The sequence below is a fragment of the Mirounga angustirostris genome, unplaced genomic scaffold (assembly GCF_029215605.1).
Source record: "Mirounga angustirostris isolate CCGP_5_RB_7025 unplaced genomic scaffold, mMirAng1.0.hap1 SCAF_14, whole genome shotgun sequence".
In the NCBI taxonomy this organism is placed as follows: domain Eukaryota; kingdom Metazoa; phylum Chordata; class Mammalia; order Carnivora; family Phocidae; genus Mirounga; species Mirounga angustirostris.
In genome coordinates, this window is record NW_026991722.1 from 90172666 (window position 1) to 90185996 (window position 13331).

General features: G+C 42.8%; 2 protein-coding genes across 5 annotated transcripts in view; one reads left to right on the plus strand and one right to left on the minus strand.

Moving 5' to 3' along the window:
• MORC2 (MORC family CW-type zinc finger 2) overlaps positions 1-2967 on the minus strand; it is a 50421-nt gene extending 47454 nt beyond the window's left edge. For all 4 annotated transcript variants that reach the window (XM_045887310.3, XM_064578680.1, XM_045887309.3 and 1 more), the window contains exon 1: positions 1421-2967. In XM_045887310.3, the coding sequence (XP_045743266.2) occupies positions 1421-1488 (68 nt within the window). In that variant the 5' untranslated portion in view covers positions 1489-2967. The remainder of the gene's footprint in view (positions 1-1420) is intronic.
• On the plus strand, positions 2003-12592 carry TUG1 (taurine up-regulated 1). The gene is made up of 4 exons (XM_064577699.1): positions 2003-2027; positions 2564-2759; positions 2965-5372; positions 6513-12592. The coding sequence occupies exons 1-3, from the start codon at positions 2003-2005 to the stop codon at positions 3431-3433; spliced, it is 690 nt and encodes a 229-aa protein (XP_064433769.1). The 3' UTR covers positions 3434-5372; positions 6513-12592.
• The last annotated feature ends 739 nt before the right edge of the window (positions 12593-13331 follow it).

Here is a 13331-nt window from a genome sequence, read left to right on the forward strand (position 1 = left end):
TCATCAAATAAAGTCCTTGGGGGAAACTAGAACCACCCACCCAATTTCCCAAGTCCCATTCATGGTCTTCCAATGTTATCATATAGTCTGTCATTCCAAATTTGGACTCTCATGCCACAATTCAGAACTGAAGTAACCATTTATCAAACCCAATCACCTGTGAACATCTAAGTGGCCTTCAAATGCTTGTTCTTAAACATGGCAGTTCAAATATAAAAAAAGGATACTCAAGATTTTGCCCAAGACTGTTACCAACTAGGTAAGCAAGCCTGATCTACAACCTTATCTAAGTGGGTTTCAGATTCATCATCAATAGCATGAGACTTCACTTAAATGGCCTCTACTCTAAAACTTTCTAGTTCAATAATAAGCTTCCTAAACAAAAATAAAACCAGGCTATCACCATTTGGCAATTCACTTCACTACCCAGAAAAAAATTTATTTCCTTGATCAGAAAAAGAGCAAACAAAAAACTACTCTCATCACAAATAACATATTGTCCTTTCCCATAAAAAACTAAAATTTATTTTTATTATTTTATTATTACTAGATGATTGAAGTCTATATCCTCAACCCTCAGGGTGGTTCATCAGATCTCTGGGCCATTCATGTAGCTGCTCATCACTTCTCCAGGCACTAAAATGGTAGAATACTTACCTTCATCTCGAAAGTGACAAACAAATGTGTTAAAACACTATGTGGTTATGATCCCACAAATTACTTCCAAGAGAGTGGGCATAAGAATTAACCCTAAAACATTCCAGGTCAACATGGGATAATGATAATCTCTTCATTAACTCAAGAACCGTAAACACATGTGTTCTGTGATTTGCACACATTCTGGGGAAAGGCTAAATTGTGGGTTTAAACAAGTTACCATTTCCTGCTTAGCACATAAAATCTATATTGGATGTAGGGACGAATTTCCCAGGAAGATAAGGCCAACTGTTTGCTGAAAAGAGAAACTAATAATTTCTTCTCACAAGTTGTCATTTAAAGGTCTTCTTTCTTTTTTTTTTTCTTCTTGTTAGGAAAAAAAAGACTTGTTATAACCCAACTGTTTTGGCTGTTGTCACTAAAGAGAAACAGTTGATTCTAGAATAGTCCAACTTCTGGCGATCCAAAGAAGAGTATCTGTTGGATTCCTATCAAACACTTGAGTGAAACAACTCAAAATATGGACTTCAAAACAACTAAAATTTGCATTTGGTCAAATATATTTTGATCCAACAAATGAAGATCGTATTCTTCTGGATTAGCAACAAATATTTCACTGATCTCAGTTCTTCAATACAGAGCTCAAGACTCATCCAGTGATACATCCCCAAAAGTAAAAAAGCAGAATTTTCTGGGAAAAGGAGTTCTGTATTATCAAGGAATGAGTTAGCAGTGACCTCAGTGGCACCTAAAGGATACTTACGAATTTGTATGCAGATATTCAAAGGTTAACTGAGCTCGATTCAGACTGCTGTAATTTGTGAAAGCCATGAGTGCAGTGAGGTCTCCAGTCCTTCACCCACTAACTGGGAAATACAACCTTACAATGGAATAGATTTTGCAGGATTCCTTCCAGTAAAGGTTTGGTTAAGTCTGTGCTCCTTACTGTTAAACAAGGTTACCTAGTATCTATCCAAAATATATTCTAAGAGATGTCTAACCCTACAATTGATTTCGCTTTTAAATTTTTTATCTTCTTAATGACTGTGATGTAATATTCTGGAAAAAACTGTTATAAATCTGTAGTCTTAAAGAGCTTTAGCATTCAGTTGCGATAGTTCAAGGAGTTGAATGTAGATGGTCTTGGAGTAGATGGTATTGGGAGTTGGAGGTTTTATTACTGCTCCATCTTCACGTTCTTCAAGTTTTTTTGCTCCTCTAAATTTCCGATCAGAAAATTTACCAATCCGGAAATTTACCAACTTCTGTCATGAAACTGGACAGTCACCCATTTCTTCACCACCAATGATGCCAGGGTTCTTAAAAAGGCCCCAGGCTGGCGGCCATGAAGTCGATGGAGTGCATATGGCGTTAGTTCCGGCTTCACCACCTCCCAACTGAATGGTCTCGTAAGCGCTGGTGATGATTTCTGTTTCCAAAGCCCAGACCCAACCTACTGCGTGCTCCCGCCCCAATCTCCTCAGGGTAGTGGGTCAAATTACCTCACAAAGACCCACAAAAATGCCTCAGAATTGACCCGCCCAAATCACCTGAGGCGGGCAACGCCCCTCCCCCACTTCCCTCAGACAGAGGCCTCCGGCTCTCAGGCCCTTCCTGGGCCTGGGTTCCGAGGCCGCCGCCTCCTCACTGAGAGGAGTTAGTCCCAGCTTTCAAGGCTCGGACGAGGGCTGTGTGGAGAGCGCACAACCCGACCGGGCGTTGCCCGGTGCTCAAAGCTGCCTTTGTCCCTCCCCACGGAATTGGAACCCAACAACCGCAGCGCGCTCTTGGAACCATGTGCTGCCTCCGCCGCTGCCGCTGCCGCCGCCGCCGCGAGACCAGCCGCCCACGCGCCGCGCTGAATGAGATGATGACAGGACTCAGCACCACGGAATTCGGCGTTTAGGGCTGCTCTGCCGCCGCTGCTGCAGCCGCCTCAGCCACCTCAGCCACCGCTTTGTCTCCGCTACTGCACACAACCCGGGCCGCCTCGCGCACTCCCCGACGCCCCAAGCCCCCGAGGCCTCCGCGGCGCATTCGGCCAATCACAGAGCCGCAGCTCCTCCCGCCCCCGCCCTGATGCGACGCCTCCTGATTGGCGGGTAGCGGGTCTCCACATGACCGGATCTTGCTAGCCGGGCCCGCCCCTGTCACGTGAGAGCGCGCGCCTCTCTTCCTGCTTTCATGACCCTCTCCGCCATTTAAAGAAACAGTACCGGGGGCGGGCCGAGCGACGCAGCCGGGACGGTAGCTGCGGCGCGGACCGGAGGAGCCATCTTGTCTCGTCGCCGGGGAGTCAGGCCCCTAACTCGAAGAAGCCCTGGCGCGCCCTCCCCCCCTCCCCGGTCTGGTAGGGCGAAGGAGCGGGCGCGCGGTCGATCGAGCGATCGGTTGGCGGCTCTTTCTCCTGCTCTGGCATCCAGCTCTTGGGGCGCAGGCCCGGCCGCCGCGGCGCGCGCCCGGTGGCCGTTGGCGCTCGCGCCGCGTCTTTCTTCTCGTACGCAGAACTCGGGCGGCGGCCTATGCGTTTGCGATTCGACGAGGAGTCGTCCGGGTGGTCGGCGGCGGCGGGCAACTGCTCCGCCCCGCTCCCGGGGAGGCGGCGGCGGCGGCGGGATTTGGCGCGGCCGGGGAGGCGGGGGTGGCCGGGGCCGGCCTGGAGGCCTGGCGCCACCCTTCGGGGCCTGCAAGGACCCAATTGGGGGGGCAAGAGGGCGCTGGGGGATGGTTGGTGGTGGGCTTTCTACTTTGCCTTTTCCTCCTTATGCCCCCTTAGTGAGGGGCGGGAGCTCTGGCGGCAGCTCCGGGGTGGGGAGACAAGCCCCGGAGTCGGAAGAGCTGGGTTTGCTTCCGGGCCTAGCCACCAGCTGGCCGAGTGACCTTAGGCAAATCACTCTGTAATTTGTCGGCGCCTCAGTTTCCTCCTCTGCCTATCAATGTTTGTGGGGTTGAAAGCGCTTTGTAACGTATAAAGCGTCGGTGTACGGAAGGGATGATTATTGTTTGTAATGGGGTTTTTTTTGAGTTGTAAGAAAAGTTAGCAATTGCCCAGTTCTTGAATTTTGGAACCTGGGAACCTTGGATTGAAGTTGGAGATCCCCCAAACTCCCCGAAATTGTATGTAGAAATAGTGGGAGTGTGCATTTTGGGGACTGAGGATCCATCGCCAGCAAGTTATCAACGGGGGCTGTAACCCAGAAAAGTTAAGAACTACAATTGTTTTATGCCACAGGGAGGAAATTGAGGCCTAGATGTCATTTGGGACCCTTCACAACCGATTTGAAGCCCCTGTTTGAATCCCTGGGATATGTGAGCTGTTTCTATGCATAATGGATATTTGGGGTAACAACGCTCCATTGCTTGGCTTCTATTCTGAGTCCTTTCCCTTTACCATGGGGTGCCTGAAGGGTGGCTGACAACGTTGGTATGGTTCAATGGCACCCAACATAAAGCAGCTAAAACGAGAAATGAGTGTGTTCTCTAGTATCAAGAAGCCTGTTGAAGCTTTGGCCCAGCAATTCTTAGTGTTCTGCTGCTTATACTGGTACCTGACTACCTGTCTCTTTCATTGACCATTTTCCACAACCATGGTTGCCATCCATTACTTGCTTCTATTTTATATCCTTAGTCTGTGCGGTTGGTAGTGAGCAGGCTTATTTTTAAATGGTGCTGCCGAGTCCAGCTAATTAATGGTGCAGGTGGATTTTTAGCAAGCTGGCTCACTGGTACACAGACTAAACCAGGCCTGGAATTCCTGAAGATGTTTGGGGGTTTATCTTTATTAATTGAAGGTTAACACTCTCTGAAGAGTTTTGTTATGACTTCTGCTGAACTTCAAAATCAGTAGATTTGGAAGTGTTTCAATGCTTAACTTTTTTTCTGGCCTGCTTTGTATTCTCTTTGCTTGCAAGTGTGTTACTAAGATGGCCAAAATGCCAGTTATTGCTTCTTTGTTAATTGTCAGCTGCTTTTATCAAATTCCAGGCCATTGTCCAGCAAACACTATAGAAATGTTTGAACAGTTGGATTTCAAACATTTTAATTTTGTGGAGTGGTGCTTACCAGTGGTACAGCTCTAAGCAAGTGAACATAAACACATTTAAGTGTATTTTGTCTGGTTAGGTGTTTACCTGTTTTGCTATTTCATACAAATGTCTGAGAAAATCAGTTGACTATTCCTTTTACCTAAAGGGCAAAGACAAATGATCTCACTTCCAGAGAAATGACTGTTTTGGAGAAAAATGTGTTGGTCTTTTAGCTCTTTTGTTATTATCTGGATGTACCTCAAAAGAATCTTAAGACTGTGGTGATCTTATAAGATGCTTTCCTCGGGAGAAAGGAGGAAAAAAAACAACTGGAACTCAAAGCTTGAAATTCTGTGACAAAACATGAGATGTCCAGGATAGGAGGCCGAAAAGGTTTCACTACAGTGTTCTGCACTAGCTGGAGCAGATGCTTTTCTGCGGAGCCACGGCATGGCCTCCAGATTTCCAGATTTTCAACACTTGGGACCTGAAGAGTGTGTCAGGATGTGACAGGAACTCTGGAGCTGAATATTTTTGGTTTTGAATTTGGGGGCTGTTGACCTTGCTTTGAGAAGAGACAGCAACTGAGCAAGCGCTGCCACCAGCACCATTACTGGGAATTTGAAGACCTGAGTTTCTGCCAGACCTTCAGTGCAAACTCTAGCAACACTCCATCAAAAGTGAACTACGGTACTTGCCATTTTCCAAAATGCCTCATTCTTTACTGACCATCTCTGCACTTTTGTTCATGCTCTACTTTGGAATGTATTCCTCTGGTTCTTCACCTGTCAGAACACTGCCATTTCCTCAATATCCACATCAGATGCTCTCTACTTCCATGAGTCTCCTTAACTTTATCTTTTTTTAAGTTTCATATTCTGTTGTTTACCTTTTAGTTATCTTTGCATAGCATACCTTGTAAAGTAGTCATGTGCAAGCATTTGCTCTTTTTCCAGATAGCAAGCCCCTTGAAAGCAAGGGCTTTGTTTTAAGGATTTTTGCCCGCATGTACTACCTACATATGATGAAGCCTTTCATAGAAAGGAGTAATTTAGAGAATGGGCTATCGGAATAAACAGTAAGCGTTTGCTTAATTGCTGTGTGGTAACCTAATTACTTTTGATTAGGAAAAAGATCACTAGTTATGGGTCATGTTTCTTTCTGTGTTTCATGGTGGGTTTTGTTTTGTTTTTTTATTCTAAATTTAAAAAGATTTAGGGAGCCCTCAGATGTGAAGAGAAACTGAAAGATTGCATAGGGTATTAACAGAGGGTGCAAATACCAGGGTCTTATTCCCGGGGTACCTTATTCTCTCCCACACAAGATGGGATCTTGTTAAAATGAAAGTTAAAGACCGCTTTTAAAAAAGTACAGGTCATAAGATAATTTGAGGAAAGCATTGGAAAAGGAAGAAGGACAAGATCTCCTTTGGTGTTGGTATATAAATTTAAATTCGGTTCTTCTCGTGCTACCAGTGGAGCCACTTCTTTCTCCCCAATCAGGCACTACTCAGCAGCCTGAATACAATCAAATTACTCCCCCAAATTACGAGACTTAGGGCAATTCCTGTTTGCTGCTTCCCTAGGACAGTTTGTTCTCAAGAGTCAGGAAGCAGTCCCTGCCAGAGAACAATTATCGTCACTGATTGTTAATCAGAAAGCTTTTTTTACTCCCCATTTATCATTTGTCAGCTTCTTAGTTAGGCTTATCTAGAACTAGTACCCATCAGGCAGCTGATATGTTGACAGCACACCCACCCTAGTGTTAGTGTTCTGTGTTTGTAATTCCGTGCATTTGTTATCTTACCTGTTTTGTTCCTGTCCCTTCCAGTCCTGTGCCTCCTGATTGCTGAGTGTTCACCTGGACCTTCTGACTACCTTCCTTGTACTGTTCCATCAGCCTACAGATCTGGTACCTGGATTTTTGCCCTTGGTGATTTCCTTCACCTTACTGCTGAAGAAGACACCATTCCAGTGGGCCACTGTGATCCAAGAGGCATTCAACCATCATGATGTGGCCTTCACCTCCACTCCTGTCCTGTTCCACCCAGATTCAGCACAGCCCTTTATAGTGAAGTCAAACTGTTTAAGTCAAGTAGCTGAAGCTATTTTATCACAACAAAGGCCCAATTTGTTCCTTGATTGTGCATTTCATTTCTTCAGTTAAAGCCTTCAGAGACACATAATAAATTTGGACCAGAGGATTTTTAGTTATCAACACTGAAGAATGACAACATCTTTTCAAGAACGGCATTGGACCATACCCCACAATTTCAAATGATTGAAATTCATGAAGTGTCTAGGATCCTCTCCAGGTCACTGGATCTTATTCTTTTTCCACTTCAGGTCTATAGTAGCCTACTGAATAGAAAGCAGATATTCTGACCAGCAGATATTGGGATTAAAACAAAGGCACAGTGAACTCACAGCATCTTTGGGATTACTCAGGAACCAGAACTTTTCACACAAATTTAAGAAATTCTGCCAAGGAATCCCTTTATCTAACAGCATCTCACAAAGCTGCAGTCAGATTCCAGAAAAGGCATCTTGATACATCCAGGTAGAACCTATAATGGTAATCCCTTATGTTTATATAGCACTTTATAGTTTCAAAGCACTTTTACATGCATTAATCTCAATTATCAAAATAACACAGTAAATTATAATCCCTTTTTGCAAATGAGGAAATGGAAATTTAAAAGGTTATCCAAGGTGACACAGCTACAAAGTGGTAGAGGTCAGGCCTTCTGACTCCCAGTCCAGTTCTCTCCATGGAATTAACTTAGCTTCAACTTTACCTGCAGTGTTAAGATGACTGGAGGTTGGTAACCCCAGAAAAGTTTTTAACTTCTGATCTGGTACCCTCAGTCAGTCAGGATGTCATAAGTGTAATCTTGTGATGGCTGCACCTAGACCAGAATTCCATGGCAGTATCCCTAAGGTTTAAGAGAGGACTGTCTCCATAGTGGCAGATTATTCCAGTCAACAAGGCACACGTTCATCTGACAATAAGACTATGTAACATGAAACACAAAGCTACTTTTAGATCTGTTGTTCCCATGGTCTTCCCAAATGGCCTAATTGATTGGAGATCCCTGTTCATGTTTTGTTCTCTTTTTTTTTTCCCTAGGTTTTACTAATAACTCTTAGACACCAAGATCTTATCTATGGTCCTCTACCCCCAAACATGTACTTGACATGAGTCCTACATTTTTTTAGAGCAGTGCTGTTCATATATGTGTGTATGTATATTTGATGCATACTCATAACATGTATACGTAGAGCTTCCATAGTCCTGTAAGATGGTAAAATATGTGTTCCCTCCCCTGATTCATTGTAGTGTATTAAAGGATCTCAGAAGGCTTGCGACAAAGAGCCTCATTGAGCTGTTTAGCCCAGTGTGTCCTAAGTATAATCAAACACAGAATGTTATTGTTGCAGCATTCCTTTAAACGGAATGGGGAAACTGCTTTAATGCAGTATAGCCAGTACTGGAGACCCAGGAGTAAACAGCATCTTTGAAGCCCCTCCCCCCATTTCTGACTTTGTCAGTAACTGCTTGAATTGGTATGTCTTTATCATCTGAGAGTCCTACATCTTGACCATTACCTCTGTTTTTCTGTTAAAGGAACCGTTAGAAGATCTGTGAGGATATATGGGAAGGGAATGGGGAAAAGTTAATGTTGACCCCCAAATTGGATGAGTTCCATGACATTTAGCAATATACTTCTCTGTCCTTAGAATTGTGCTGTAAATCTAGCTCAAAGGCATTGAGTCTCAGGTGGGTGAGGAGATTGGGAAGGGAAGGGAGGAGGAGAAAGATGGAAAAAAGGGGGAGGAGGGATGAGAAGGAAATATTTTCTTAGAATTTGAGTTGTGGCCCATTGAGATCTTACCAGTGCTTGAAGAGAAGTCCTCTAGCCATGGACTTGGGATAATATTTGCAAAGAAATGGAATGCATTTTGCAGACGTATGCTGACTGCAAAAATCCAATGCTGTTGTCACTTAAAACCAATAGCCTGTTCTCTGATAGTCACAAACCCAGTTTGAGGCCATCAGAATTTACAGCAAACTTGAATGTTAACATCATTCTGTAATGTGGCCCATATTAGGGAAAGAATGACTAGGAAAACACCTTCTTGGCTTACCATAGACTTTGCTCACAGTTTCTGGTTTCTGTGACCTATTTTTTGTATTTCAGCATTTTGTGAACAACTTATTCTTAGATCATTGGTTTTCCAAAGGCTTTGTGACCATGAAGCCCTTTGGATGAAAACTGTGTGGAAGCCCAGAGTAAAAGAGAAGCTGCTGTAGATGAAGCAGGAGTGGGGGGCTTGAAACCTGCCACACAAGCATCTTCCTTTACCACCATGGTGACCCCTAAGGAGACTTCTTTACAACACCTAAAATTCTTCAGAACACAGTTTGAAAACCACTGCCCTAGACAACATGTGCAACCTGAATGGCATTCTGATCTGTACCTCTACCCAAGCCAGTCCGTGTTCAGTTGATGCTGCACATTCTTAGGAATACTTACCGTGGGCAGAATCAGAAAAGTGCAAGAAGATGGGCATATCTTTGCCCCCCCAGAGTAGTCATGTGGGCCGAAAGTGGTATCAAATGGACCTAGATTAGCAGCCCTGTACCCCCAGATGGATTTCAAGTCAGTGATTCCTGGGATTCAATATAGTCAGCAATTCATATGTACTCCACACTGACACACCCCCTTACCCAGCCTCTTTAACAAACACCAGATGCTCTAGCGGTACTTGAAATATGTAACTTTGAAGTCTTGATCCTCCTTGGATACCTGAATCGCCAGGTATTGAAGCTGGTACTAAAGTTGATGATGCCTCATTGAGGCCATATTAGACCAACTTGTACATTGGACCTCCCATCATCAGCCATGGTACTTTACTTCGTGTGCAAGGGATAACCATTACCTATGAAAGTAGAACTGAAATTCTGGCAACATTACCTAAAAGGGTACCTGGTTATTCATCTTATTCTCAAAACTACCAGTCACTATGACTCAACCAGTGGCAGTTACACTGCTTCTTGGTTATTACTCAGTTTAACTGCTGTTTCCAGGATAAATGAGCTAATAACCTTAAAAAAGTTTCCTCCATCATTGGCATGTCTGCTCCACAATTATGAATACTCTGCTCTAACTACATGTAACACCTGATCCACAAGAGACTATTTTTGAATATCCTCTCTCATGTATGTGATTTTAAATGTGATCTTTTGGAAAATTTTCTTCTAACCAATGAGAGGTGTTCTTTTATGATGGCTCTTTTGATGTCTGGTACCATCAACTGCAGGTGTTAGGGATATTTGGAGGTAGGCCTCTTGACCAGGCCATGGTAGCTTGCTTGCTGGGCATCTCAAGTTACATATCATCTACCTTTTTGCTGGAAATGTAGACTGACTTGAAAATCTACAAAGCCTGCAGCTAAGATTTTATCAGTAGACTCAAGAGCTTCCTGCAGCTTCTTCCTAATGTTACAAGACCAATGTCTTGTCTTTGTGGATGTTTTCATGGAATTTCATCTGTCTCAGTACTGTTGTTTTATACTGATTCAGAGTGGCTGACTTCATTCCTTGCTATGAGATACTCTCAGGCATTAAGACACTTACCTGTTTCTGCAGGATGGATTCAGTTCGTGAACTCCCAGACCAGGTCATGTCAAACAAGTAGACTTTAATTTGTGTCGTGAGAAAAATCTCAGTCCCTTACTTCACAATCTACTTAAGGGCCAGCTGTCCTCAACTATACTCTAATGAATGCACTGGTTAAATGTTGGGAATGGTTTCTTTGTATCTTTTGTCTCTTATTCTCTAGACTAACCCTGATTACATGACTCTGTCTACAAATCATCAAACAAGGCCTGTGCATCCTCAACTAATAAAAATCTAATGACTAGCTTGCTTGTATATACAACTATTTGTTAATAAGAAGTTATCTACAAACTCCATTTTTCTACTACCTTCAAAATGTCAGCTCGATTTTCTCTTCTGTACTTACAGAAAAAGACACTGATCTACACTGCCAGTCATTCCCTTTAATCCTGTCAAATGCAGTCAAAATGAGGGGCTTAAGGTGAGGATGATCATCTATTCAAGAGTCTAATGTACGCTGTGTATAAGAATTGATGGTTGAAAATGAAGAAAGCCTAAAACTCAAACCCAGGATCTTAACTACTATCTGCCTGCCTCAGATCTCAATCTAAGTCTTTCAGCAGCACCATCCAACCAATCTAAGGCCTTGTTTATAAGCTGATTCTCAGAGATGGGCTGAGTTTCAGAAGATGGAGACTTGATTACCAAAGAGAGTAGGGCCAACCTTCATGAACCTGGCTCTCCCAACCTTGTCATTCCCAGATGTAGCATAGACTTCTCAACAGAACCTCAAGTCTGAATTGAGAATATAGCCTTCTACTGAGCTGAAAGTTCTGGGGCAGATAAACAGAAAAATGAAAGCTGCTATACCTGACTGGCCCTTTAAGATCAGAAAATGATATCCAGAGTAAACCCTAAGGAATGACCCTGGAGTACTCAGGGTAAAAACTAATTTACAGAGCTTCGATATCAATCTACCCATTTTCCCAGATCACATCCTGGCTATTGGTGTGGCTAGCCCTGCTGAAGGTACCCTATTTGTCTCTTTAGACTCAGCCCTTGTATGCCTTTTTTGACATGTTGGCAATCAGACTGGCTGTGCATGAGAGAACTACAACTGGTATCAGCCTGTCTTACACTCAGTTCCACCAAGGAGTTTTGAATAGAAGCAGCCTGCATCTCACACACATACACACACCCCCAGGACTTAATGTTCACAACTGGAAGGACTGTGCTATATACTACTTGACCAGCAGCCCTTTTTTTTTTTTTTAAGTGCAGAGTAAGCCTCTACACTTACATATATTTCATCATTTTCAGCACTTGAGACCCCTTCTACCAGATCTGAAGGACTACAGATTGAAAGCACTGTCCATTCCTCTCTTCTGCAGTAATACAGAGGTGACAGAAATGTACCACTTCACCTTGACAAAAGACTAAAGGAATGCAAGAAAAGTTTTCCACGGAACTTAGAAGTTACACTGACTTAATAGCCTCACAGAACTATTTGCCAGTGGGAGGCTTGTTGTCCTGCGTTGTGTCTGCAAGATGGCTGGGCTCTCAGATTCAAGGCCACTGAGTTTACTTCTGTTGAAACGCTATTGCATCATCCAAAGTATGCTATTGGACACAATTATTCCATTGAAATGGATTACAAGCTTCCTGAGTACAGGACAAACTTAACTCCTCATGATGTTTTTTCAGAATACTTTTATCGTCAAGAAAGTAACAGATGCCAGCTGTTAGTGAACAGATACTAAACTTTTTCAGTATTATGGGTCATATTGACATCAGGTTTTGATTGACCAGCATCCATTCCATCTCTTTGTAGCAACTCTGTGATGTTTCTTGGAACCACTTTTCCGTATCTTCAGTCCACATGATTCAGACAGTCTGGCCCAACTTGAAGCTTCATGGGTGGACATGTAATTCAGACCTGATCAATCAGCATAGTCCATTCTTTCACCATAAAGATTGGTTCTGGAATGGTTGTGTGATCCAAGTTGGTCCAGTGATACTCAGCCCTAGGAGTTCTACTGAACTGTGGAGGAGAAGCTCAGAAGCTCTCTTTACTGAGGTTGCTTGGCTTTGTAGTATGAAAAGCTCAAACCAACAGGGCCCACCATATCAAATGAGCCAGAGAATGAAGCCAGTGCAGAGCCAAATGATGGAGAGACTTGAGTCCTGATGACAATGTTTGTGCCCCTGGATCCAACCGTGCCTGAAGCTAGTATATCCCTATGGACTTTTCAGTTATGTGAGCCAATAAATACCCTTTTTTGCTTTAAGTTACTTTGAGTTGGGTTTCTGTTGCTTAAAATTGAGTCACTCCTGACTAGTATACTGTCTACCAGCATCGAAACTTGACAAATTCAAGTATTTATTAAACTGGAGGTCATGGCCACACGGAAGTCTTCCAAACCAGAAGACAAAGTGAAACAGGAAGTGACAATGTTTAAGTTACTACAGAAGCATAAAAATTACATGGTAGAAAAATATAGAAGAAAACCTAAATGTGTATAGGCAAAGGATTGGTTAAATAACACATGGCTCAGCCATATAAAATCTACATGGCTGTTAAAATTAATAAAATACAGTTATTGTGTATGAACATGGAAAAATGGCCATGATATATTAAGTGAAACAAACAATAGAAAAATGTATAGTATGAACTCAAAAATTTGTGTTTATGATGCATAGAAAAGTCTACTAATGGCTTTCTTCAAATAGTGTAGATTACATGAACTTTCAGCTTTATACATTTCTGTATTTGAATATTTTCCACTAATATTACATTTAAACTTTATTTAAAAATAAAGAATTTTAAAAATTAAATTTAGTACTTATCGTTTGACTTGGGCAAGTTACTTACCACTGAGCTTATTTTGTCAAGTAATTTAAAATACCCATCTTTCTGTTAGTGAATATTTAGATAAATATAGTCATCATCCATTAGTGAAGCTGACAAGGTTATTGTACCTTGTTTGAGGAACTCAAACTCAGCGATTGATTCTTAATTTTTCAAGC

What these genes read in the sequence shown, in the direction of transcription:
- TUG1 (XM_064577699.1), top strand. Translation starts at nt 2,003, where the DNA reads ATGAAGTCGATGGAGTGCATATGGC. An exon ending in GTCGATGGAGTGCATATGGC is followed by an intron (nt 2,028 to 2,563) that starts GTTAGTTCCGGC and finishes TTCGGCGTTTAG; the next exon opens with GGCTGCTCTGCCGCCGCTGC. An exon ending in CGACGCCTCCTGATTGGCGG is followed by an intron (nt 2,760 to 2,964) that starts GTAGCGGGTCTC and finishes GTCAGGCCCCTA; the next exon opens with ACTCGAAGAAGCCCTGGCGC.